Source organism: Heterocephalus glaber, unplaced genomic scaffold (assembly GCF_053883595.1).
Source record: "Heterocephalus glaber isolate CG9 unplaced genomic scaffold, H.glaber_assembly_v1.0 deba00000347, whole genome shotgun sequence".
Lineage (NCBI taxonomy): Eukaryota > Metazoa > Chordata > Mammalia > Rodentia > Bathyergidae > Heterocephalus > Heterocephalus glaber.
Window position 1 is genome coordinate 50,058,238 of NW_028258143.1, and position 27,415 is coordinate 50,085,652.

The following is a 27,415-nucleotide window of genomic DNA, read 5'->3' on the forward strand; positions in this document are numbered from 1 at the left end:
GGGGGAGGAAGCCCCTGGAGCGGGAGGGCAGGGGGTGCACTGCCCAGATGTTCTTCTCTAGGAGCCTCCTGAGTCCTAAGGACACAGACAGTTTGGTGTGGGGTGTGCCTTCGTGGGAGTGTGTGTGGATATCCGTCCTGATTCAGAAAAGGGGATCTATCAAGCCAGAAAGGAAGACTGATATGTCCCCAGGACTCGAGGTGGGGTTAGGTGCAGACATTAGTTGTGTGCTGGACTCAAACTGAAAGGAGTCCCCTCCATCTGCCACCAGCTGTGGTGGGAGTGTGGTGTTGTGCAAGCTTGGTCTCTGTTTTTAATTTTTCTGGTCTTATTTTGCCAAAGACCTCAATTGAATATTAGAGTCCTGGGAAAAGACTTGTAGAACATCACGTTTTAGTTAGAGACCTTTCTCGGAAGTTTAGAAGAACAGTCTAATTTAAGTAGTTTCTGGCCATTTCTCAGTGTACAAAATATATATTCAATTGTATTCCTAATTTGAATTTTATGAAAGAATAAAAAAATCAATTCCAGTTCATTTAGTTCACATCCTTTTTTGCAAAACAGCCCCAAATCTCAAATATATCCTCTCTTAAAGTTATATTTCATCCTAGGGAAGAGACTTCATTTGTTTATTCAGTATCTCAGTTTGTAACAGTTTTAGATGTTGGTGTGTAAAACTGATGAAAAATATTTGCCAGTGAAATATTTGTCACTGTAGTTTCCTATTCCAGAGAAGAGAAAATTTTAAGAACTCTTTATGATCAATAACATTTAACAATTATGCTACATGGATTGTGTAAGCAAAATTAAGAATCTTATTTGCCTTCCTACCTCTCCGCCCATCATATTTCCCAGTCTATTGCCTGCAGTTTGGGGCTCAAGGTCAGCCAAGGATTGATAGCTTTAGGTCTGTTTGCCTTGCTTCTTATTTAGTTGAATTTAGCTTTTGAGATAACAGCGTTTTGCCTGTACTTCAATGAAATTTTAATCTCAACCTTTGATTATAATTTTGGATTGCACAATCTATTCTAGTAAGGTGAGAAATCAGAGTATAGAGGGCGAATCTAATTATGTTTTTAATGATGTTTAAAAATATTAGTAGGAAAATAATATAGTTTGAATAAGACCTCTTCTATTTTGATTTCGTAAATTGTTTTTTAGGGGAGAAAAACATAATATTATTTATTAGGAGAGCAAAACATATTATAATATTATTTGTTTGAAAGCATTGGTTAAAATCACATTACTGAAAGAGATTTCAGCCCAATAGCTCTTTGATATATAATTTGATAAAGGGCTTAAATTAAATATCTCACTGGGGAAATCTGAGCTTTCTGAGTCTTGGAGCTCCTATGTGGACTATTTCTAACCCTCTTACTCCAGTCCAATCCAGATGTTCTTTTCAGATAGCAAAGGCCTTGAGACAAGGAGAGGCTGTTCCTTCAGGTTCTGAGAGCCCAGGTCTTTCAGAAAGAGGCAGAGAGGGTGGTTCTCACCCCTATGTTGGAAGCCTCATCAATGAAACCTCCTCTTGGTCTAAACTGAGATGAAACCTTAATTATGGGGCATTTCATGGATCCTTGTGCCTGAGAAAATGAGAGTGCTATCCAAGCCTTGTGCTTATAATAGGAAGAGATAGAGTTGGGAAGGGATTTCTTGCATCCTTCTTGTATTAATCTCATGAGAACCTAGTTTTGAAACCAAGATACCACCTTTATACTGCCAACTTGTGGATGAAGAACCCTAGCAGTCAACAAATACCCTGGAAGAAGGAAACGTATCCCGGAAAGTTAAGGGAAACTCTTCCATATCTGCACTTGCAAGACAAAAACAAAATGAAACAAAACAACCTGCTCCTTTAAAAAATAGAAATAATATAGACAGTTTGTAAAAATGCAAAAAGTCTTAAGGAAATAAATAAGATAAATATGACCCATATGTCAATGATCAGTGCTATCTACATTTGACATTTTTATGCCATAAAAAATGGAATAACCTGCATTATCATAAGCCCACAAGAAAGAGGTTGCTCAGTTCGCATAGGAAGAGGAGAGGTGAGAGAGTAAATATTTTGTCAAAATCATCCAATGAGGGGGAGACAAAGCGTGATGTCCCCAGCTCTGGGACATTGCTGTGTCAGCCAGAGGGACACAGAGCCTTTCCTTGACCAGCGCTGACAGTTGTTTATTCTCTGCCATCTTCAGCAGAACTCAGCTGACAGGGCAAATGAGGAGATGGTTTGTGTCAGAACAGGTGCGTGATCAAACTGTGGGCCTCCCTCCCCGTAAACTCCTGCAGGCACAGGGAGAAAGGAGTGACCGGGAGGCTTCCCAGGCCTGTTAGCCTGATGGTGTTAAAGAGAACTGCCCGGCAATCAGGGAAAACAGACTGCTAGCCTTTGCTCCAAAATGTACTTGAGTGAAAACTTCTTTCTTGTCCTTGGTCCCCTTCAGAAAGAAGTTTTTTGGAAGCTAAGGTGGGTACAGCTGACATTTGGGAAACTAAAGCCCACCTCTGGGTAAAATAGTTATTGGTGCTGTGTGTACTGAAGATGCCAGCACATAGATACTGCCAGTAATCCTTGCATTCGTGTTTTTCCTCTTCCTAAAACAAGCAACAGTGTTGTCTAAATGTACCAGAAGAGCCATAAGTTCACATTTTAAGGTAGGAACCCAGACACACTCCATTAACTAGCATCCAAACAATTGCTCTTTGGCTGAAGCTCATCTTCCTTAGCAGAGGCATTACCACAGCAACCAGCATCTTTTCATAGACCTCAAGACCTTCTACAAAATATTGGCAATAAAAATCCTCTCCAGGTTCCAGTCGTCGTGTTCTTGCTCCAGAATAACCTACTGTTTGCTCCAGCTAATTTGCATGGGTGTGTCAGCCTTGAGCTACTACTGGACCCCAAGATCACTTGCTTATGGTTTAGATCTAAAATGGCCTCCCACACCTGAAGTGTTTAGAGGCGATTGGATTATGGGAGCATTGTAGCTGACTGGCTGTTAGGAGTTGGGGGTCTCTCCTTAGAAAAGGCAAGTCACTGGGGGCATGGCCTGGGAGGGTGTCTTACTTCCTGCATCCTCCTCTCATTATCTGCTTCCTGTCCATCCTGATGTTCACAGCTTTCCCCTGCCCGACACTTCTACTGTGCTGCTTCTGCCTGCAGCTGGCTGACTATGCAAGGACAGAAACTTCTAAAATGTGAGCTAAAATAAGCCTCTCCCCCTTTAAGTTGCAGATGTTGGGCATTGTGTCTCAGAGGAGGAAAGTGACTAAAATACTGGAAAATCACAAAGCTATCAATATTAGATAATTTAATAGAATATAACCTTTATTGTGTTAGCACTTATTATATGGCAGCAGTTTGTTTGCTTGTCCTTCCTCTTGCCTGAATTCCAATTCTGCCCCGACAGTTACAGCACTAGCCCTGTAACTATGGGTAAGCTGTTCAACCACACCATGCCTCAGTTTCCACAGCCACAAAAGGAGATAATGGCATCCACTTCACAGAACGATGGTGAAGGTTAAATTTTATATTTGATTTTCTCTCCCCAGGGCCCAGTACCACACCTGGTTCATGGTTACAAAATAATTATTTGTTAATTATTTTACTTAGTGTAATTTTCAATAAATTTCCCTTGGGAGACAGAGCCTAAAGATTTCTTTATCATGGTTTTAAGAGGAGCAGTTTCCTCAAGAGTGCTATTCTGTTCATCAAACCAAGCTGAAGATAGTGTCTATAAATCTGTAAAGAGAAGTTGAAACCAAAAAACTGTTGTTGAATCTTTGATGACAACACCTGAGGAATGTTAGGATGTTTCCGGTTTCACATTTGGATGTGTTCTTGGAATTTCCCTCTGTGTCCCCTCCGAGATGGCTACAAGTGGATTTGAATGAATCTCTCCCTGGAGTCATAGACCAGGGGGTATTAAATGCTCCTTATTTTCTCCCTCAAGTATCCTGAGCATTAGAGTCCCATACCCTTTACGGGACGTATTAGTCCACACTGAGGACATTGACGCTGTCAGGTCTGTCATTTAATTGGTAGAGGCTCACTTTACATCCCAAGTGGTTACAGCCCCTTGGGGGGGGGGCGGTGTGTGTGCCTCTGTCTCCTGCTCTCACAGGGCCCATCACAGTGTCATGCATAGGCACAGTGAGCTGCCTGCTGATTGATAGGTCTAAAATAATGTTTGTCCCACAATTGTGAAAATGACATTTCTGAAAGGAAAGGTGTTGAACAGCCTTCTCTAGAGATCTTTATAAATCGCATAGGGTTCTCACCTGATTGGGGTGAGGAAAATGAGGTCTTCAGGGACAATGGAATAGCCTCTGGTTGCAAAATTGGAATTATTTGAACTTTAGTTTGAATGCACATTTGAAAATAATGTGTTAAAAGTATGACAGGATATTGTATGACAGGATATTCTATTCAGGGGGGGAAGGAGGGGCAAGCCAAAGATGCAGGTAACTGGAAAATGCTTTCCAGTTCTGCAAGTAGAAGAGAATGGCAGAGGGCAATGCTACAAGGGCCCAAAACCCAGGGAAGATGGGCTGCACATTTTGCTGGGCCTTGTGAATCCAATGGACCAGGCAGAAGAGAGCAAGGGTATTAGTTTTCTATCACTGTCACGACAATAGCAAAAACGTAGGGACTGAAGATGACGTGCATATCTTATTGTCTTAGTACATTTTGTGTTGAATACCTGAGACTGGGTAGTCAATAAAGAACAGAAATCTGTTCTCTCACAGCTCTGGAGGCTGGGAAGTATAAGGTCAAGGTGCTGGCATAAGGAATGGGCCTTCCTGTACCCTTAACATGGTGGAAGGTGGAAGAGAGCCTTCCACTCCTGGAATCTCTTCCTCTAGCGGTGTTATTCCATTTGTGAGTGGAGCCTCATGACCTAAACATCTTCCCAAGGCCCCACTGCCCACATTGCTGCACTGAGGATTAAGTTGACAACACATGAATTTTGGGACCATTGCAATTTCAGACCACTGCACTTACCTTACAGTTCTCTAGCTCAGAAGTCCAGTGAATTTCATGAGCTATAATCAGCTTCTCCATTTGTCTATTTCCCCAGTGCCTGAGATTTTCAAAGCTTCAACTTTGCACCCAAACCCTTCTTCTTTTGTCCTCCTTCCCTCAGTAAATATCAATTCTATTCTGGCCATTGCTCAGGTCCAACATTTTGGAGTCAGCCTCAGCTCCTCTCTCTTACAAGCCCCATTCAGCGAATCTATTGGTTCTACCCTCAAAATTACATCCGTAATCTGATTATTTCCTACCATCTCTCACCCAGACTGCTCTGTAGTATTTATAACTGGCTTTCCCCCACTTCCTCTCATGTCCCACCTATATCTGTCCTCAGCATAGGTGCTGAAACACACAGAGATCTGCTGCTCCTCCGCCCTCCACAGTCAGTTGTCCCATCTCATTGAGAGTGAAAGCCAAAGACATTATGATGGTCAGAGGGGAAGGCCCTACCTCGGTATCCCTGAGGTGCTGCTTGGTCACCACTCATCAGCTTTCTGCCGGCCATAGCTAGGGATCATTCTGAAGGCAAATTCCACGTCAGATAGAGACATCTGCCTCTTCTGGGTTCTTTGGCCCATTTGGCCACCTTTCATCCCTGCTGTGATAGTCACAGGCCTGAACTGATGGCTGTTTTTGGCCTCCCTCAGAAAGTTGATAGAAATAGAGTTCTCTCTAGGGGGTCCAGGCCCAGGTTTGTTTCTGCTGTTCTTGCATCCAGTCAGACCAATAACTGCAGAGGCAGCTGCAAACCAGATGTTAGGGTGTGAGGAGAGGGCAGATGTTCTGAGAAGAAAGAATGAGGTGGGCTGGTTCCTGTGGTTTGTTAGCCCCAGCAGTCTTCCGACACCCTCTGCTGAGTCACGATGTCACCATGGCCTACCTTCCTCCTCTCTGATCTCCATTGGCCCCTTTGTCCATTCCCCCTTGGCTGCAGCCTTACTATCTAGTCCACACCACACCCCTGAGGAGACTCCGAGATGCCCCAGCTCCTGCCCATGGTCTGCAGGACTCAGTTACATTCCTGGGGATTTTGTGTAGTAGCTGGGTGTCTCAGAACAAGTGCTCCTTGTTGAATTCAGCAGCTCGTAGGAAGGTGACAGACAAAGCCTTTTCTCAAAGGACAGCAGGATAGGGACAGTGTTACCATGCTTCTTCTTGCATTGTTCTTGGTACTTAGATGGCACAATGCATTAAAAACAAGCAAAACAAAACTAGACTGACAGCTTTTTTAAAAATTTATTTTTTGGTACCAGGGATTGAACTCGGGACCTTTCGCTTGCAAGGCAGGCGGCGGAACCACTGAGCTAAATCCCCGGCCCATGACACCTTTAAAAAAGTTATGAATATATCAGTTGTTAAATCCATCACATACAAATAAGCCCTAGAATATACACATGTTATTATTGCTGGAATTTAGTATCAGCATAGTCAAGAAAACGGAATGGGGCTGAATTGGCCAAGGGGCATTTTAGGACAGCTGAGGTGGCAGTGGGTTGATGTGTTGTGTCCTGCTTTTGTCTGACAGGTCATTGCTTGTGAGCAGCAGTATGACTCTTCCTATGATGCTCGCTGTGACGTCTGGTCCTTGGGGATCACAGCTATTGAACTGGGGGATGGAGACCCTCCCCTCTTTGACATGCATCCTGTGAAAACGCTCTTTAAGATTCCAAGGTAGGACACAAGATGGCGCCCTTGGCTCATTAGTGCTTTGGGAAAGCGTCCTTAGAGGAACAATAGTTTCTACGCAATTTCTCTCCAAACCTGAGAAAGCCTGACTGCAAAATACATTTCCGTTTGGAAAAAAAAAGTGTGTTGTGTTGAGGGGAGTTGGATATGGGGACGGATGTTCCTGAAAGATAACATACTCCAAGGAATAACGAAACCATGTAACAATCACATAATTTCAGCATTCCAGTTTTTCTGAGATGTTCATTTTTTTAGTGCTTTGCACAAGAAGAATACAAATGCAATTTAGGATTAAGTAATCTGTGTAAACACTGATGCTTTCTTTTTAATTATATACTTTTGCTGGTATTTGGGAAATGGGGGAATTTGGGAAATTGCTGTATTCACTCAGACCAGCACCGAAACATATCACAAAAATGTTACATCAGTCATTTGTCTTACTCTTCATTCCTCAATTTCCGATTCAATGGGAAATCATGATGAAAGAAGTCTGTTTGAAGGATATTTAAATGCAAGTATTTTTCCTATTCTGTGTATTCATTAGGGTTTTTTTTTTTGGTACCGGGGATCGAACTTGGGTCCTTGCGCTTGCAGGGCAGGCGGCGGAACCACTGAGCTAAATCCCTGGCTTCATTAGGGGTTTGTGCAAGAGGTTTGGTTTATTTTCCCGGGAATAGGGCTGATGTATGACCACCTCGAGGCTCTAGTTAGGGAAAATGAAGCTTTCTGGGCTCGTCAGTCCAGTCAGGGTGCTGATTGATGGATTATTTATATTTTCCAAATTTCTCTTTCAAAGGAAAGCTCTGGGCAGGCTGGGAGCATTTAACTGCTCTAACAGTACAAGAATTGACCTTTCCTTATCTACACAATCACACAGCTAGCACAGCCTTTAAAAATTTCTCTTGATTGCAATTTGCATTTCTGATTAGGCCTATTTATATGCAGATGAGGCTCTCAGGCGTTCATCATCATAATGTTATCGTTTTATACCTAATCCAGATGTGAACAACCCCCAGCCACTATTCCAAAAATGATTCCCACCCAAGTCTGGGTTAGTTTTTTTTGCCTCTTCCAAAATACAAAAACAGGTCAGGGTGATTTGAGGAGCAGACAAAGCTCCTGGCTTTTTAAATTAATAGTTTGATGAGCATTCAAAAAGCATGTAAGAATGCAGAAGCCAAAAGCAGCATTGTATCCAATAATATGCTGCGATATGAAAGAAAATGACAAATAGGGTTTGGAGTGATTTTGTGTGTGGCTTGATTTCCACGCAAAACAATAACCCACTGTTCAGGATTAAAATGTGGCTTTTGATTAGCAAGATACACATACAGTACTTTTAATAAGAGATCATGTACTTGGGTATATTTATTTTGTTTTTAGTATGCATTTGTGTATAGACCAACTGTTTAAAATTTTTATAAGATAATAAATGTGTGGCAGCTAAGAAGGACCATGCTTGAGTGTGTGTTTAAATAGTCCCTTCAATTCCAGGGACTCCACTTGCCTTGCTTGTGTGCCCAGCCAAGCAAGCCTCGAATCTCTAATTGTCTCTGTTCTCTCACTGGGCTTACCTCTTCCACCTTAGGAGAAACCTCCAGATCTGGACAAAAATAACTAAGCCCCCACTGCCTGCATCAGGGCAAGTGAGCCAGGAACAAGGCAATTGCAGTAAAAAGATCCTTAGAGCAACTTCAGCTGAGGCTGCTTCCCTCTTCTTGTGAAGCTCTGGTCCTGTTACCGCTTGGCTGTCCCAGTGAGAGTGATGATCTGATGGAACGGGGTGGTGGTGGGGGTAGTGTGTGTGTGTGTGTGTGTGTATATGTGTGTGTGGTGGGTGTCAACAGTAATGGGCCAGCAGGTTCTCAGTGTGATTGTGTGTGCTCAACATGTGCCACTGTCACAAACCTACTGGGGTGGTCTGATCCTCATGGACAGGAAGGAGAAAGGTTTATTTCTCTCGTATCTGCATGTCTTATAAAACTTTTTTTCTCCCCTGAAACCAGGGGAAGATTTGTTGGGTTTCTGTTCACCAAGTTATTTACTTGAAAATCATCGTGCATGTGTACACAGGCGTGTGTGATTAGGCATGTATGTGTATGTGTATGTATGTGTATACTATTTTAATTTTGAGCACTAAAAACATATCCTTTTCTCAGAGCAGCTCTTGATGGAGGATGGATACACTAAGCACTTACACATTTTTAAAAGCTACTCGAATTATTTACTTCTGTGTTTCATGGGGATCTCTCTCTGTCTCTTCCTATCCCTCTCCCTCTCTTTTCCTAACAGAGAAAAGTAGAGGACAGAGCCAAAAATCTTTTAATCATTTGGCTTCAGAATTTTGTCTTTTCTATTTGAACGTATTTTCAGTGTTTTAGAATTCTTTTCAATTAAACATTGAAGTCCCTTGCAGGGTACTCTAGGAGCCAGAATACTGTGGCTTCCTCCTCTGGATCTACTCACTGACTGCTCTCCTGGAACCTTTTCTTACTGGAAATGCATTGACTACCAAGCATGGGAAGAAAAGAAAATCTTGACAGCGTCGGAAGTGGCTTTCACAAGTTATGGAGGATTTGAGAGTTAATGAAGTCTGGGTCACCTTTGAGGTGAGGGTTTCAGATGTCTACAAAAGTGGCAATGACACAGGTTCCCTGGACACTGCGAGACGATAAGAAGCAGCACCTGCCTGGCTGTGGCTGATATGTCCGCACGCAGCCTCCTTGCTCTTCCCGCTTCTCCCCCTGCCTGCCTGCTCCTCTCTCTTGACCTTCACATTAGAAGATGACACACAGAGTAATTGTGACCTGTCTTTGAAATACTGTGGGACACAAAATCTTTCCTGTGCTGCAAACACACGGAAATTATATCTGCTGATTGGCAGAGCATTTGCTGTTTGCTGAACTCAACAGCATGTGTCATCTTGTCTAACGCCTTTGCTCCAAAAAAAGGTGACCCTTTCTGGCTTCTGTGGCACTGTCTGATGCTATTTTTCTCCAGTATTTAGAAGAGAGGAAGAGAGTGAAAACCATTTCTCTGAATATCAATGCATTCGACTCTTCTGTGACTCTTTCTTGAGAACTCTGTCAAGAGCAAATTTCAGAGGCGAAGCAGTATCTTGCAGATGACCGGTGTATATTTTTTCCCTTAAAAAGAGATCTGGTTCATATATATAATTGCAAGAACCAGTAGAGTTAGAAGAAATACACAATTATTTTGGTCTCTTGACAACTAAATATCTTTCTTTCACTTAGAGTCTTTGCCTTATGTCTCCTTCAGCCTCCACAGAGGGCCTGGGAAGGGGATGGGGACCCTTGTGAGTGTGTTTACAAGACAAGTGCTGAGAACCACACTACCTGCCCTTTTATCCAAGACCAGGTTGCAGCTGACTTTGCCCAGAGTCTCCTGGCAAGCTGAATGCTTCCACTTTGTTCCTTGTGAAAAAACACAGACTATTTTCAAAATCCCTAGTAGAAATGCTTCTGGCTGAAGCAGCTGAGTCCAACTGGCCTGAACATTCCAGTCTCAAAGGCTGTGATTACCCATTCCTTGGGAGAATTTTCCCTGCAGTATTCAATTTAAGAAAATAAGAACATGTGATAATCACCCCTTCACATTTTGGCTTGTTTCCCTCACTAAATCTAGGTTCTTCCACAGTCATCGGTCCCCAACCATGTGAGCTTCCTAGCTTCTGCTGCCATAGCAGATGACAAAAACTGTGTGGTTTACCACAACAGACATTTATTCTCTTGCAGTTCTGGGGCCGGAAGTCCAAAGTGAATGGCTCCATAGGGCTACTCTCCCTTCGAAGCCTCTAGGGAAGCATCCTTCCTTGACCCGGAGAGTTTCTGGTGGTCCCTGGTGTTCCTGGGCTTGTGGCAGCACGACTTCAGTCTCTGGTCATCTCCCCTGTGTCTCTGGGTCTTCTGTCCTGTCCCTTTTAAGAACATTAGATTTAGGGTCCATCCTCATCCAGGATGAATTCATCTCCAGAGCCTTGCCTTAAATCATCATATCTGCAAAGACCCTTACTACAAATGAGGTCACCTTCTCAAGTTCTGAGTACAGGTGTCTTTGAGGAGCCACCATTCAATTCACTATGCCAAACAGTTTCTCTACCAGATTCCCCAAGAAACTGATTTGAGGGCAAAATACAAGACAACTAGCTCAACAATGAAGGGAAAAATAATAGTAGCTAAGATCTTCCAAGTGCTAACTATGTGGCAGGCATGGTGCCCTGTGTTTCACTAACGTGTGCATTTAGTTCCTGCAGTGACTGCAGGAGCTACATATGCTACACCATCAGCCTTTTTTCCAGATGAGAGGCTCAGAAGCCCACTGAGGCTCAGCAGCTGGTACCAGGTGCTGCCCTTGCAGAAGAAAAATGACTTGAATCTGAGACGTTTGACTCCAAAGCCCACAAGTTTTGCTAATACATCGAAATGTGAAAGGCCTTCCTTAAACTGTATTTAATAGTTGGTGAAGGGACTGGCGTATACAGAAATGAACAGGACATAGTCTGACCTTTTAGAACCTCTTTAGATCCTTCCTGGGTCCTTATTTTAAACTGACATTGTCAACTTGAAAGTTAGAATTTTTATTAGCATCAGTGATTGTGTCAATTAAGGCAACAAAAAATGGAAATCAAATGTCATTATAGATGAATCGGGACACGCTTTGTCCATTGACTCATCACCCCAGCCCCAGAAATTCTGTCCTTTGCCCAGCTCTCTTTCAAGTAGCTGTCTTTTATTCCCAGTTTGGAACCCTTAGGGTGAGTGTTTGCAGTAAAGATTTGCAGAATGTGCGGTGTAGAAGCGGTGGGGTACTTTGAGAGAGCATTCTTGGTTCTCGAGCCACTTTCCTTGCAAACCTGCGCCTGCCAGGCCAGGCCTACTGCTGATACAGCCAAGCACTGACTTCCCCATTGCCTTCCTCTTCTTTTCCTCTTTTGTCTTTTCAGTAGAGAAGCTTTCTCTGGGTTCTGGGGGGACCTAAGCGTCTGTTTTTGGCATCTTGAGTTGGAATGCATTTTCTTATGAAAATAGTATTACACATGGCTACTTAGGAGGAAGTGATATAATAGCCGATGTTCTCTACTTCGACTACATTATTAGGTTTTTATGGCTAAATAAAGTTTTATAGCCTAGTATGAAAACTGAGACTCTACTATAGCATTATGCTTACAGAAAAAAATGTTTCCAAGTTCTAAGCTACCAATGTACAATTGCTTTGGAACACAATTCAATGGGAATTTGGGGACACCCACATCATTTACATTAGGATGCTTTTTGCTTTGTTCATTCACACTCAGGCTTGGGTTGGCTTTGAGAGTTACAAAGATGATAAGACAGAGCTTTTACTCTCAAGGAGAGCATAGTTCTACTGTTCCCTCCCTGTTCATTGGTAGCCGTGAAATGGGCAGAATTTGGATAGAGAAAAGGAAAGGAAGTCTGACTTTAGGAATCCATGGGCTGGGTCCTTTTGAACTTCCCGGATGCTATGGGTGGTGGGGCTTGGGTGGGAAAATCACTCCTTGAAACATTTGTGAGTCTGTTTAAAACATCTCAAGGACTCAGTGTCTGCAGTTGACTCTTGTCCTGGGTCAGAATCCTTGAGATGAATTTTCATCTTACATGGGCATTTTTTAAGGTAAAGATTTCTTTTGATTCTGACTTTCCTAATTCATAAACCAAAGAACTTCTGCGTGGGAAGCAGCAGTCCCTGCCTGCTCCTCAGCTGTGCAAAGATGCAGAGGCAGCGGGGAGCCCTGAGTCACCAGTAATTGGCTTACTATTACAGAATTGTCACAGGACATTTTCCCTTAAGGCTGTGAAATACAAGGAAAAGAAATTAAAACTAAACTATTGTTGTTGAAGTGTAATGAGTGAGAGGTGGTGGGTGCTTAATGGCACAGTAAGGCTGGATTTGGCCCTGGGAGTTTTGGTTTCTTTTCACCAACCTAGGTCACTTAGCTACTGGCCTTTTAAGCAATGAACCTTCACAATCCCAGCTTCACTCTGAAAGCAAGAAATGCTAGGAAAATTAGCATCATTTAGCATTTATTGAGTGCCTAATAGCAAAAAAAAGTTTTGAAATATTCCAATAAAAAAACAATTATCTTTTATGAGTCTTTTTCTTTTTGGGAAGATTTCAAATCCCATTTCAGTGGACTGTGGTCCACATCCCTCAGGATGCCCTGAGTGTGTGCTCTCCCCTCCCTTGGAATATCTTCTGCGTCCAGGACTTGCCACTATATTTCCCTGGGAGCCCAGGAGCTGGAGGGCCAAGAGAGGAATGGCCCAGAAGGCTTCCACTCTGGAACATGTTTCCAAATTCCTTTTTAATTTGAGTTGAGCAGTTGGGGCCATTAGTTCCTGTGGAGGTACAGCTTGCTGCTCCCTGAGTCCTGGCAAGCAGGGGGAGTTCAGTTTTGCAAGGTTTCATTAGGGGTATCGGGTGGCAAAGCAGGAAGGACTGTGGATCTCCATCCACATGTGGAATCAGAAATAAGCCCACTGGGTGGGAAGGGAAAGGCCGGAGTTGTGAGGTGTTGATTTTCAGCACTATGGGTGCTTTCTCGATCATTGCTCTGTTTTCATTATATTGGCACTGTTCGCTTTGGCTAATTCCAACTTAGCTCCTAAATGATGGAGAGATGAGCAAAGAAACTGCTCAAAATAGTACTGAAGAACTGAGGCACCCTGGCTTCCTCTATACTCCAGATAAAAACTAAGAACTGGTACTGACTTTGTGGCAGGGAAGGGGCAAGATAGGATGAAGAGAGATGAGGCAGAACCCTAGGGGAAGCTCTTTGCAGCTGGAGCTGTCCATTCTGGAGAACCCTAGCTCAGGTGAACCAGTGCAATTAGAAAGAAAATACAGTGTAGTGGTCAAGTGTGAATGTTGAATCAGTTATCTCCAGGTATGTAACAAAGTCCCCCCAAACTTTGTTGCTTGAAAGAACAATCATTTGTTATTTCTCAGGAGTCTGTGGGTTCTCTGGGTGGTTTTGCAGTTCTTGGCTGGGCTTACACATACATCTGTGGTCTACTGGGGCTGGCTCGTCTAGGATGACCATGGGTAGATGGTATGATTGGACCATTCCATGTGGTTTGTCATCTTGCAGCAGGATAGCCAACATTGCTCCCACACCAGTGACAGGGTTCTGAGCCTAGAGACAGGAAGGGGTAGAGAACTGGGTCCCTTTCTTAATCAGTTTACTACTGTGTTCTGTGGTCCATCTGCATGGGCTCAACTGGCAGCTCCACCATCTTCTAGCTAGGTGAACTTGACCAAGTTACTTCATATCTTTATGTCCCCTCCTATAAAACAGGGGTACGAACAGTGTCAGCTTCATAGAGTTACTGTGAAGAGTTATGAGTGCCAAGCGTTTGAAACAATACATAGTAAGCATTCAGTTTATGCTGAGTGCGACCAAAGAAAAGATCTCAAGAGTGTGTTTATACTGTGAGGAATTTTCTTTTGCTTGTAGTTTAACGACTAAAACCCTTCATTCAAAAGGAGCTACCCAGGAGCTTGATCATTTGAAGTACAGCCTATTGACTAATTGATGATATGGGGAATTGAGAGAGCATGGAGGTTGATTTCTTGATAAATCTTTACAACTTAGCCTACAATTGTCTGAAAGAACTCTGCCATTAATATTCATTGTCACAACTCCTTTTTTAGTAGATGGACTCCTAAGAGATGTGGACACCCCTTGTCCCCATACACACACTTGGATGTTGTCAGGAACTGTCCACTGGGAAGCAGGACTGGCCTTAGTTCCTGCTCTCACTGCATTTACAATAAATGGGAATGCTGTCATCCTCTGAAGGGGCTTTCCTGTCAGTTCCATCTTCTGTGGTGGCTTTGTGCCTGCCTGGTTGATGAGTTGCTTGATGGGGGCTTGGACGCCTCCCTGTAAACAGTCCTTTCTGGCACTTGATAGGTTCAAACTCCCAAGTTCTAGAAATTTCTTTTCCCCAGGTAAAGGGACAATAGCAGAATTCTTGCACACAGGGCCACTAACTCAAATGAGTCATTGTGCTCTCATTTTTTCTATTAAGGTGAATTTATTTTTTCCTGCCCAGCCTAAGAAGGCTAAAAACTTTGGCGACAGGGAGATGGAAACACAAACCAAGTGAGAGGATGGTAAGGAGAACACATAGTTATTCCAGACGAGTTCAGGTTTCTTGGCTGGAAGGAGTGATACCCCAGGTTCTGAGGGAGCACACAGGCGAGGCCATGGATCCACTGTGGGTGATTGTAGAAGTATTCTGGAGAACAGGGCTAGTGTTACAGGAGTGGAGACAGGAGAATGTGTTTTAGTTCTTCAACATGGGGAGGAAAGCAGAGCTTTCAAACTACCATCTGGTAAGCTTGACTTTTATTTTGGGTTGTTTACTAAAATCTCTCTCTTTCTCTCTCTGTCTGTCTTTCTGTATCTGTCTCTGTCTCTCTGTCTCTGTTCCTCCCTCTTTCTCTCTCTCTGTCTCCCTCTCTCTCGCTCTCTCATAGTTTGTGAATTTTTAGAAAAAAACCCTCTGATCTCTAGGAATTAGCATAGACAAGCAACATCAGACTTATTTGTGGTGATTCCAAGACTGATATGAATGGAGTTGTTGCTTTGTATTTTGGGCCTTAGGTAAACCCTATTGTGATATCTCAGTGGCCAGGACAGAACAGCAGACTGGAGAATGGCAGGAGTGATGGATTCATCTCTCAGGAAGGATTATATTGAGGAGTGCTGGCTAATGGTGCCAGTGACAACGGACCGGGTGAGGGACATCCTGGAGGTCTGAGGCAGGACCCTGCTGCCCATCCTGCCTGATGAATGTTTTCAAAAGTCTAGTAAGTTGCTGGACACCAGTAGCCTGTCATTCGTGGGAGGGGTAGTTGGTATGCTGGGTGATGAACTTAGAATCCCCAAAGGTTGCAGTCGGCAATGATAATGGGGGTCTCTAATAAGCAAATAGAATCCCCAGAAACTCCAGTGATGCTGGTTCTGTTCCAGCCATGTCATCCTTCCATCATTTCACCTCTCAGCAGGGGGGGAAACTGGTTGGCATCTGTGAGCAAGAATGTTTTGCACTCACATAAATGGGCCTGTATAAATAGTTTTCTTCAGTATTGTCTCCATATGGGTGCTCAATAGAGAAGCATGCCAGTAGCAACCAACTGTTGGACTGGGCTATTCATCACAGTGGTGTCTCATCCAGGGCAGAGGCGTCTCAGTCTTTGCTATGGGTTCAAATCAGGGGAGCTTCAAAACATACCGGCACCTGGGCACCACTCCCAGAGATTTCAGTTTAATTGTTCTGGGGTCCACTGCAGCGTTTATAGAAGTATTTGACTTATTATACACATATTTATTTATAATAACATAGAAGTGTTCTATATTGTCAAGTTCTGCAGATGATTCCAAAGTGTTAACCCTGCCCTGAGACAACTATCAGGCTGTTGCTTGTGTGTTACTATCTAAAACTATAGTTGTTCCTGGGAATTCTTGTTCTTGTTTCCCCCATCCCCGCCCCATGGCTGAAAATTTAGAGGTGGGAGATGAAACTGATGGGAGTGTGCTGCATGTTACACAGAAAGAAAAGTCAGTGGTGACTGCTATGGGTTGAACGGTGATGTGGCTGCCACAGAAAATAGGTTGAAGTTCTAACATTCAGTGAAAACATTCAGTGAAAATTATTTGGAAATAGCATCAATGGAGATATTAGCTAAATTAGGATGAGGTTATATTGGAGCAGAGTGGATCCTTACCCTGATGGATTTACATCCTTACAAGAAAAGGGAAATGTGGACATAGACACATAAGCACAGAGGAGAACATCATGGGAATCCTGGCACTCAGGAAGATCACCATGCTGCCACCGGCCAGGTGCCTTGGGCCACCTGGCTGAAAGAGGCAAGAAAAGACCCTCCATAGAGGCTTCAGAAGGAGCATGGCCCTTACTGAGAATAAACAATACTGAGAGAGTACATTCCTGTTGTTGTAAGCCACTCTGTGGTGCTATCTTGTGGCAACCCTACTGAACTAATACAGTGAGTGTCTAGCTTGGGGCCCATGGCTCCTAGCAGCACCCTGGAGGCATGGCTGCCAGAGGCACACTTGGGGATGGGGGCATGGAGGGTGGGAGGGCGGTACTGCCTAGGAGAGGCCTAGGTGTTTAGGTTGGCCTGCCTTCAGCTCCATTGCCCTAAGTGTCATTTCTATAGAAATCAAGACGATCTTACAGAATATGTCTGGCAGGTCTTGATCTTCTTGTAGATTAAAAAAAAAGATACAGGAGAGATTCCTTCTTTTTCTCATGCTTCAGACTGCTGAGCCCAGAGCTTCCTTCCCCATCCAGATTATTCTGTAGCATGCAGGGCAGAGAAGGAGCTCTAAATTTCTTCTCTGCATTCTTTCTGTATTTAGCACTTCTGGAATGGAATGTAGAAAGAAAGGATGTGACTCTTAACGTTCAATCTTTCCAGCTCAGAACAAAGCACTTGTGGCATCAAGAGGAGGCTCTTGTGGTCCATCTGAGACAGGTGCTATAGGGTTGCTGAAGATTTCCCAGAAGATCCAGGGGCCAAAGCCTTGTGAAGCACAATTCAGGGAGCAGCACCATCTGCTTTCTGTGTCCTGATGTGCTTGAAACCCCCACAGAAGGCAAGTGGGTGTCCTGACATCTTGCCTCTCCTGGTCATAGGAAATGGCATTGACTTCTAATAGGCCCTCCCCGGATTTGGTTCTTTATCTCCAACTCACCAAATGACTGATTCAGGGTGTCTCAGTCCATTGCACCCTACACCGAGTAGCTTATAAACAACAGTGATTTGCTTCTCACAGTCCTGAAGGCTGGAAAGTCCAAGAATCAGACACTGACAGATTTGGTGTCTGTTGAGGACCTGCTTTCTGGTTCACAGATGATGCCTTCTCTCTGTGTTGTCACATGTGGAAAGGGTCAAAGGATCTCTCTCAGGCTTCTCTTATATGCCACTGTCTCATTCATGAAGGCTCTGCCCTCATGACCTACTCTCCCCACAAAGGGTTCACCTCTTAACACTATCATACTATTAAATTTCAACATGTAAATTTGGGGGACACACCCACATTCATACCCAGGCACAGAGAATGGTGAGGTGCACTGAGTGGGGAGGCTCCTCATGGACCCTACTCTTACCAATTCCTCTGCCTCTGAATCCCTAGCCCCTGCCCTCTTTGGCCCCTCGGGTTTCTTATGAAGCCTGGCTTGCTCCCTGGACTCATGATGCCCGCCTCTGTCTTTCCATGCTTCCTGTTCCTTGGGCTGGAAGCCCCTGAATTCATGTTGCATTTCTCATTAGTCTAGGCGGGAAAGGCCACCCTGGCTACCCTTACTACACCTACATCACAGGAAAGTATCCCTCTCTTTCCTAAATCCTCTCAGAAGAGTAAGGGGATGGGAAGTCTAGTGCTTGAAGGCTGAGAACCTTCAAGTCAGGGGTCATATCTGATTTGAAAGTTTCTAAAGCCACTCAATATCTGCATGGTAACTCTACTTTATATTTATGTTCTTCCAGTGTCTTCAGGCCCAATCCTATAGTAGGAAGATCTGAGCTGCACACTTCTGTGTTAGTTTCCCATTGCTCCTGTAACAAATTATCGTAAATTTAGTGACTTACAACAACACAAGTTTATCATTGTTCTGAAAGTCAGGACTGAAATAGGACTCCCTGAGCTAAAATTTGGAGGGTCACAAAGTTGTATTCCTTTCTGGAGGGTCTGGGGCAGGGGGATCTGTTTTCTTCTTTTTCCAGCTCCCAGAGGCTGCCTGCATTCCTTGGCTCAGGGCCCCTTCCATCTTTGAAGCCAGTGCTGGCTGGTTGAGTGTTTCTTACATTACATTGCTCTGACACTGGCTCTTCTGCCTCCCTCTTCCCTATGTAAGGACCATTGTGATTATAATGACTCCACTTGGGAGTCATTAATAGTCATAATCTTACTATTTTAAGATCAGCTGATTAGTGACCATAATTCTATCTGCAAACTTAATCCTCCCTTGGCATGAAACCTAGTATATTCGCAGGTGCTGGGGATTGGGGTGTGGACATCCTGAGGGGCCATTATTCTTCTGATGATGCTACCCAAAAGATTTCTCAGGAATGCTTAGAAATCTTCAAGGGTGCAGTCCTCATGTCTCATATGCCCATAGTTTTTTTTTGTGTGTGTGTGTGGTGCTGAGAATTGAACCCAGGGCCTTACACATGCTAGGCAAACACTCTATCACTGAGCCACAACCCCAGCCTCCAGAGCCATTTTTTAAAAAAAATTAATTTTATTGGTATATTTTAGGTATACAATACAATGCCATTCATCATTGGAGATTTGTACCTTTACATAATCTCTCTTGATTCTTATTTTTTCCCCATTCCCCTGCCTTCCCTTCAACCCCTCTACCCCTCCCTATTTACAAAGACTTTGTTTCCATATTTTCATTTTCTCATATTAATTCCCTTCCCTTCTTTCCTTTCTACTTCCCCTTTGCACCTTTTCTTCCTATTTCACATTATCTATTATACATTTTTTTTTGGTACTGGGGATCGAGCTCTGGTCTTTGCACCTGCGAGGCAGGTTGCAGGCAGTAGAACCACTTAGCTAAATCCCTGACCCTATCTATTATACATTTTCATCCTTATTTACACTCTCAGTTTCTCACACCAGAAGAATGACTTAGTATTTACACATGTGTGTCTTATTTATTTCACTTAAGAGTATCACCTCAATGTGCATCCATTTAGCTATAAATGTCTCTAATTTTTCATTCTTTATGGCTGAGTAGTACTCCATTTTAATTTTTTTAAAAAACACCACATTTTCTTTATCCAGTCTCCAGTTGATGGGCAATTGGGCTATTTCCAAGTTTTAGCTATTACAAACTGTGCTGCTAGGAACATGGGTGCACATATATCACTGTGGTATGATTCTTTTAATTCTTTTGGGAAGATACTCAACAGGGGAATAGGTGGGTCAAATGGGAACTCTAATCCTAGTTCTTTGAGGTATCTCCATACTGATTTCCACAGTGGTTGCACCAGTCTGCACTCCCACCAACAGTGGAGAAGGGTTCCTTTTCCTCCACAGCCCCGCCATCATTTGTTATTGGTTGATTTCATGATAGCAGCCATTTTTTCTGGGGTGAGGTGGAATCTCAGCATTGCTTTCATTTGCATCTCCAGAACCATTTTTATGTGACTTCACCACCATTATGCTCTATTATTTTGCTTATATTTGGTTCTTCTTTATCCATATCTTCTGCCCACTCATTCCTCATCAGCACACTTCTCTGGAATGTGTGGAGTATGCTTCTGGTTGGGGCTACTGTCAGCCCTCCAGTCCTGGGTGCCATAGCACTGGGTTCTACCCAGAGTAAGGGAAGTGCTTCCAGCCATTCCTTACCACTTAGTCCCTAAGCCTCCCTATTAGGGTCAGCCTCTGGCTTTCTCTCTTGACAGAGTAGCATCAATCCTGCCAGTAAAACAGGCCTATTTTTACCTACAGTCTTTTAATGAGTTAGAGAGGAAGCAAACCCACGGCTCTCCCTGCATCCTCCTCCATACTTCCTTTGTCCTAAAACTCACCCTTTGAGCTCAGCAGTTACTAAACAGATCGTCTTATTTGTTTGTTTGTTTGTTTTTGGTACTGGGGATCGAACTCTGGACCTTGCACTTGTGCAGCTGGCGCCAAACCACTGAGCTAAATCCCTGGCCCTAGATTGTCTTATTTGTTCCAACATCCCCCTGAGGGAGAGGAGGAATAAGGCAGGTTGCTGACTATTCTTGTGGTCTCCAATGTGGAAACATGAAACAATCCCTTGGAGTACAGGGGAAAAGTATTAGGATTTCTATACCTATGAATTTTTAATCTAAAAAACCAGAAGCAAATTACGCTTTCCCATTACAAAGTGTAAAGATTGACACTGCTTCCTTCACTCAGTCCAAAGGCCAGATGGGCCTGTCTGGTGTGGTTTACAGACAATCGCCCAGGGGTTCCACAGTGGAGGGACTGAAAACCCCAAGTGTAGGTGGGGTTTTCCAGTCCTGGGAAGCACTATCATGTGAGGGCATCTCGTGAAGTGGTTATATAGCAAATCCAATTGCATTTCAACTAACTAAACCTTCACAAAATGGTTTCTGCAAAGAAAGCTTAGTCACTCTAATTCTACTAATGTGAGTACCAGCGACAGAAAAGGTGGCAGAAGGACACTTGTAGGACAAGATCTTCCTCAGCTAGTTGAGAATAAGAACAATGGGAAGCTAATCAGATCTGTCTGCCAAGAAATCATTTAAAAAGTGAAATTACCACAAAGACTGTCTGAAATAAGGATTGACATCCACACTGTGACTAGTGAACTCTCTTCCCGAGTGTGTTTTGTACATGAAGTTATTAGTGTGATGTCATCAAGATTAAATGACATTCAGAACAGAAGATAAACCCCTGCAATTTAACTATAAAATGGACTGCTTCACCTTATTCACTTTTGTATTTAGTAACACTTATATACCATTGATAAGAAAGGAAGTAGTGTGTGCATTCAGAAATTTCTTACTGACGAAGTTTAGAAACTACTGTGCCAAACCAGTAGCTTTGGTTGTAGGTTCAGCCTGAATAGATCTTTTACGATTGTTTGTCCCTTCCTAGCTTGTATTTTGTTATTGTCTTATACATGATGGATGACTTATGTACAATCTCCTTGAATCTCCACCTCAACTCTGATAGGTAGGTTCTTTTCATGGTAAAGCTGAAGGGTCAGGACTCAGTTATGGTTTGCTCAAAGATACATAGTTAATAGAATCTGGTAAGAGGAAGAGAGCAAGCTTCAGGGGTCTATGAATTCTCTAATACTGAGTGCAAAATGTAGCATTTTTAGAAGGGTCATTATGGGTTGAATTGTGTTCCTCACAAAAATACTGAAGTCCTCATCCCCAGGACCCCAGAATGTTGTCTTATTTGGAACTAGGGTTTTTACAGAAGTAATGAAGATATAATGACGTTGTTAGGCTGGGCCCTACTTCAACATGACTACTGTCCTTATGAATAGGGGTTAATTTGGACGCAGAGACAGATACATTCAGAGAGAAGACCATGCCTCCACTGGGCCACCAGATGCTGGAAAAGGGAAGGATTCAGAAGGTGAATGAATGGCCCTGATGACAATTTGACATTGGATATCTAGCCTCCAGAACTGTGAGACAATACATTTGTATTGTTCTAAGCCATCAAGTTTGTATTACTTTGTTACAGTAGCCCAGGAAACAATGAGCCACAGATCTGAAAAGGCCCCATGACAAAAGACATTTAATACCACTGATATAATCCAGTTTTGATATAATTCCAGCCCTAAATGGGGAAGGAATCCCAGGGTGGTGGGTAGGAGTCAGTTGTTTGTTATTCCCACACATATGGACTCATAAATTCAAGTTCAAGGGCAAGAGAAATGAATGTGGGGAACTTGACTTGTCTCCTTCATTGCTTGATTTGGTATTGGTCCTGCCTTGGTGGTCTGCTTTGATCTGGCAGAGCTCACTCATTTTCTAGCGACTTCAAAGGAACAAATAGAGAGTTTCCTCTTTGCCTCGATGCTGGTGCTTGTATAGTACTTGGAGATCATCATCCTTTTCCTGGCTTCACCCTCCCTCCCTTCCTTCCAAAGTTCATCTTAGCACTTCAGCATCTACTAAAAGGCAATACCCAACAATAACTAAGTATGTCTTTTAATATAAAAATAGTTCTTTGACTAGGTCATAATATATTGTCCCACTGGATAAGGATTTTTTAAAAAATCAGTTCATCTGGCACAAAATTAAAAGTAAGAAAGGATGACCCCAGGGAAAATTTTGCCAAATGAGTTTGGCAAAATGCAAAAGCTTCCTAATTAAAACTATTTCAGTTCTCTAGGAGCATGTGTGTGAATAGTGACCTACTTAGAAATAGATAAGTTGATGCTGGGAACCAATTTATTCAATGATTTAATAAATATTTGTTAAGTATTTTCTATGGTCAGATACTGAGTCAGGCACACAGTGAACAAAGTCCTTACCCTTCTGGAGTTCATATTCTAGAGGGAAAAATAAAAAATAAACAAAATATACAATATGCTAGGTGTTGATAAGTGCCTGCCTGAAGATAAAGTGGGAAAAGGGGACTAGAGAGTAGCAGCTGGGCTCAGGCCTGCTATGGTATAGGTCAGTGGTGGCAAACCTATGGCATGCATGCTGCATCTGGCTGTTTGTTATCATTGAAAGCTCTAAAAGGTTTGCTGGTATAGTGCTGAGGAAGGCTTCTCTGATAAGGTAAAGCCATGTCTCAAGAGGATAAAGGAGCAAGTCATGTCTAGGAAAAAGGAAAGGTGAGAAATTGGTGGGCACATATTAGGAATAGCAAGAGGGCAGCTCAACAAGAGGCAGAGAGAATTGTAGGAGTTGATGCCAAAGAGAGAGGTGGGAATAGATATCACAGAAGGGCCTGGACACCACTGGGATTTGGATTTTGCTATGAATGAGATGGGAAGCCATTATGGTTTGGAGCAAAAAGTAACATAAAGTATTTAGAGGATCTTCTGGATGCTGTGGAGTGTGGAATGTTAGAGACAGGACTGGTGAAAGTGGAAGAAGGGAGATGTAGGGGGAAGCTCTTGTCATGACCCAGGTGAAGGACCGCAGCCCCTTACACTAAGGTGGATGGGGCGAGAGGTAATTGAATTATGGATATAATTTGAAGGTGGAGCAGATAGCTTATGGGTTGGATGTAGGATATGAGGGGAAGAGAGGACAAAATTAAAATCTCAAGGAGTTGCTATTTTCCAAGATGAGGATAGTTGTGGGTGGAGCTGACTTGGTGGGGGGATGTGGCAGGAATCGAGCTCCATTTCAGACATTAAGTTTGTGTTACAAATTTGTCATCCATTGAGTAGGCACTCGATGCAGGAGTCTGGAGTTCAGTGGAGGCATCTAGATTGGACAGCTACATGTGAGTCTAGATGACATTTAATGCCCTAAGTGAGTATACTTCACCTGGGCAGTGGGTGAAGATAAAGAGGACACGATCTCCTGAGACTGCTCTCAGGTGTAGAGGTGAGCACGATGAAGAGAACCTAGGAAAGGAGTTTGAGAAGGAGGAACCACTGAAGTAAGAGAAAAACTAAAGAAAATTTCAGAAGCTAAGGAAGAGAAAGAGAGAAGGAGGGATGGAAAAGAGAAGGGATGGAGGAGGGGAGGAGAGGGAAGAGGAGAAAGAGAGAGAGAGAGAGAAAGTCAGTCATTGACTGTCTGTAATGCTCCTGAGTCAAGTAAGGTGAAGACTGATTTGACCTTTGGATCTGACAAGGTGGAGGGAACTGGTAAAGCTGGCAAGAGCTGTTTTGACGGAGCTATTGGGATGGAAACCACATTAGAGAGGGGCCTTGGGTCCTGGATGCTGGCAAGATTCTATTTCCTCTCCTGGGGGACGGTTATCCTAGTGCTAGATTATATGTGGTATGTTTCACGTTAATAAGGGAGGAAGAACAAAAATAGGAGCCTGAGATGGTGAGTATGGGCACTAATGAGAAGGTTGCTCTAAAGGAAGGCCGCAAAAGGGGATGGGAAACAGGCAGGAAGGTCAGGGATGCGATTTCTAAGTTTTAGATGTGAGGACTGTAACTGGCGGGACACATACATAATACTGTGGTGCGTACACACAACATGGACGTTCATTATAAAGTCTGTGCAGGAAAAAAATATATGCGAGGGAAACATGCTTGGCGGTGGTTTGATGCTATGCTTGGCATGGTTTCATCCTATGTAGGATGATTTGAAACTGTCAGGACTTAATCTTCATCTTTTAGGTTGAGCATACAAATGACCAAGAATGACTGGATCAGGCAGCCTTCATCAAGGTTAGATATGTAAATGTTTAGGATGGGATAATCTCACTGGAATATTTATGTATGAGCACCTGTAGTGCATGAGGGGCAGCTCAACCTGGGGAGATCTAGTGCTTCAGGCAAGCAGAACTTCTCTCCTCAGGAGTTCAGTTTGTTTGAAATGTCATTATGTAACTAAGAGCATATATCAGGCAGAATGGAGTGAAGAGTTGTGGGAAGCAGATGGAGAGATGATTTATTTTGACCAAGGAGATCCAGGGAGACCTTGGATGTCATTTGAGTTGAACCTACAAGGAGTAGAATTTCTCCGAAGTTGGAAAGGGGCATGAGACCCTTCAGCATTGAAGGAACAGCTGTGCAGAGGTGGGTCCAGACCTGGAGCTCCTGGTCTGAGTGATGGGGCTGGAAAGTCACCTCAAGAACAGAACACAGAGGGTCTTGGTGGCCACGAGGCACTGTTGGTTGGGACTGTAAGGAACCAGGACCCGTTTGCTGCTTTTGAGAGTAGTGATAAAAATTTCGTCTGTGTTTTAGAAAGATCCCTCTGGAGATAGAGTAAGGATGAAGTAGAGAAAATAGGAGGAAGGCAAGGCAAGTATGAGGAGGCTGCAAAGGTTACACAGAATAACAGCACAGGAGAGAGGAAGGGACAGTGTGGGGAGGTGGCCATGTGGCCTCTGTAATTGATTGTGGGCAGGGTCTGTGGGCCAGGGAGAAATCAAGGCTAACCTGTGCCACCCCACGGGTGGGTGTGGTTTCACCAGCCATGTATCGAAGGCCCCTAAATCTGGGGGTCCTGGGCAGAACCCAGGTATCACTTTCCTGGGATGATTCCAACCCCAGCATCCACTTTTGCTCCCTCCTTTGTGAGTGGAGGCTGTTTGTGGATTTGGCTGTCCCTGTATGGAATGTAAGGGCCTGTGAAGGCTGGGACTCAGCTTTTCTGAATCTTCATATCAGTTACAGCATCCAGCTATATTTTATGCATGCTGCGTGCTCAAACTGTTTTTAAATTTAAAAAATGATTTTGAGGTAACTGAAGATTGTTGCGTCCTTAAACAAGTCTTAATGTACAGTGGATTAAGTTGATTTGTGGAAATTAGTGAGGAGATGGTGAAATGTAGAGAAGTCAAGTGGCGCACGTCTTAAGAATGACTTGACGGCCAGGGATTTAGCTCAGTGGTTCCGCTGCCTGCCTTGCAAGTGCAAGGTCCCGAGTTCGATCTCCGGTACCAAAAAAAAGAGAATGACTTGGGTTACTTAGTTCAGTGTAACAAATGACCCTAGTAGTGGCTTTAATGACAGGTTGTGGTTAATCCGAGCCTGGGGTGAGGAACTCAGGCAGGGCTTGATGGTGTTTTTTCTGCACTACCTAGTGAGTATCAGCTGAAGCCATCAACACAGCCACTGCATCCAGCTAGTGAATGGGCACAGCCGGAAGGCCAAGAAGTTGTCACCCATGTATCCAGGTGTCCTCCACACTACTGTGCCCATGCCTTGCTTCCCCACAGTGCAAGGTCGTGGGTAGTAGCACTTTCTTCCTGGTGGCCGTTTCCAAGAGGGAGCTTCCCAGTGCATGAAAGCAGAGTTGTGAATCCCTAAGGCCCTGCAGTGCAAGTTACATGTGTTGCTCCTGCCACATTCTACTGGCCAGAACAACCTGGGCCAGCCCAGTGTCCAGGGAGGAAAATAGATTCCACCTCTCTAGCGGGGGAGTGGCAGAGCCTTTGCAGCCACCTTTAATCCACCATGCAGACATTCCTGGATATGAACCCTGAGTCTGCCACTCACTGCTTATGTATGTTGGGGTAAGCTATGTGAACTCCTAGCTGACATAATTTTTTATTTTTATTTTTTGTAGCATTGAGGGTCAGACCCAAGGCCTCGTGCATGCTAGGCAAGCAGTTTGCCACTGAGCTACATCCCCAACTCTCATAATGCTAATGTTGGTGGGGGTTGTGAGGGAAATGTGGCTTGGTAAATTGCTCTGACATGAGATAGATCCTCAACATTGTTACTGCCACGTGTACTTGAAGGTTAAATGCAATGGAAATCGGAAAGAAGATGCTTTTGGAATTTGGCATGTAAGAGACCTTTAGTGACTGCCTGCATTTGGAAGGCAGAAATAGCAGAGTAAAGTGCTAGTGGCAAAAGTCAAGCCGTAAGTGGATTTGAGGGCAGTACAAGGGGAAATCTGGCTGTTGTGTGGGAAAATCAGGTTAAGCAGAAAGGTCAAATGGAAAGGTGGAAAATGAAGACAGGTGAGAGGAGATAATTGATGAGGGCAGGCTTTTTTTTTTTTTCTTTTAAAGCTTAAGATTTTTCAGAGTCACATTTAGAATGCAGTGATTCTGAATTGGCCATTGGATCAGCTTTCATTATGGGCCTGCATCTCTTCATTGAACTTTTCTTGCCTGTCGGGAGAGGACTTCCTTGTCCTCATCTCCCAATGTCTATCCGAAGTTGGAAACAAACAAAGATGCTTATTCCCGAGTTAAACAAGTGAGTTTCTAGATTTGTAAGTCTTGGCTTCAATCTCAGAGCATCATGAAAGCTTGGCTTACAAATCACACAGATATAGGTTCTAAGTCTCTGAAAAGGTTTAGGCATTTAAAAAAGGTTCTAAAAGAAAGCATGCCTCTGTAGAACTTGGAAGGTAAATATGATAAAAACCTACATCGGGTGTGAATTTGGGGGTAATTATAACATGGTTGGGGCCAAGATCAGCAAATCAGGAACACAGCCAGGGGCCCAGCTCTCATGCCAAGGTGAGGGTAGGCAC

The 27,415-nt window shown here is 43.6% G+C and overlaps 1 protein-coding gene across 1 annotated transcript in view; it reads left to right on the plus strand.

The window, feature by feature from the left end:
• Positions 1–27,415, plus strand: part of Myo3b (myosin IIIB) — a 405,667-nt gene that overhangs the window by 39,531 nt on the left and 338,721 nt on the right. The window contains exon 7 of the mRNA XM_087200133.1: positions 6,570–6,715. Within this exon, the coding sequence (XP_087056259.1) occupies positions 6,570–6,715 (146 nt within the window). The remainder of the gene's footprint in view (positions 1–6,569; positions 6,716–27,415) is intronic.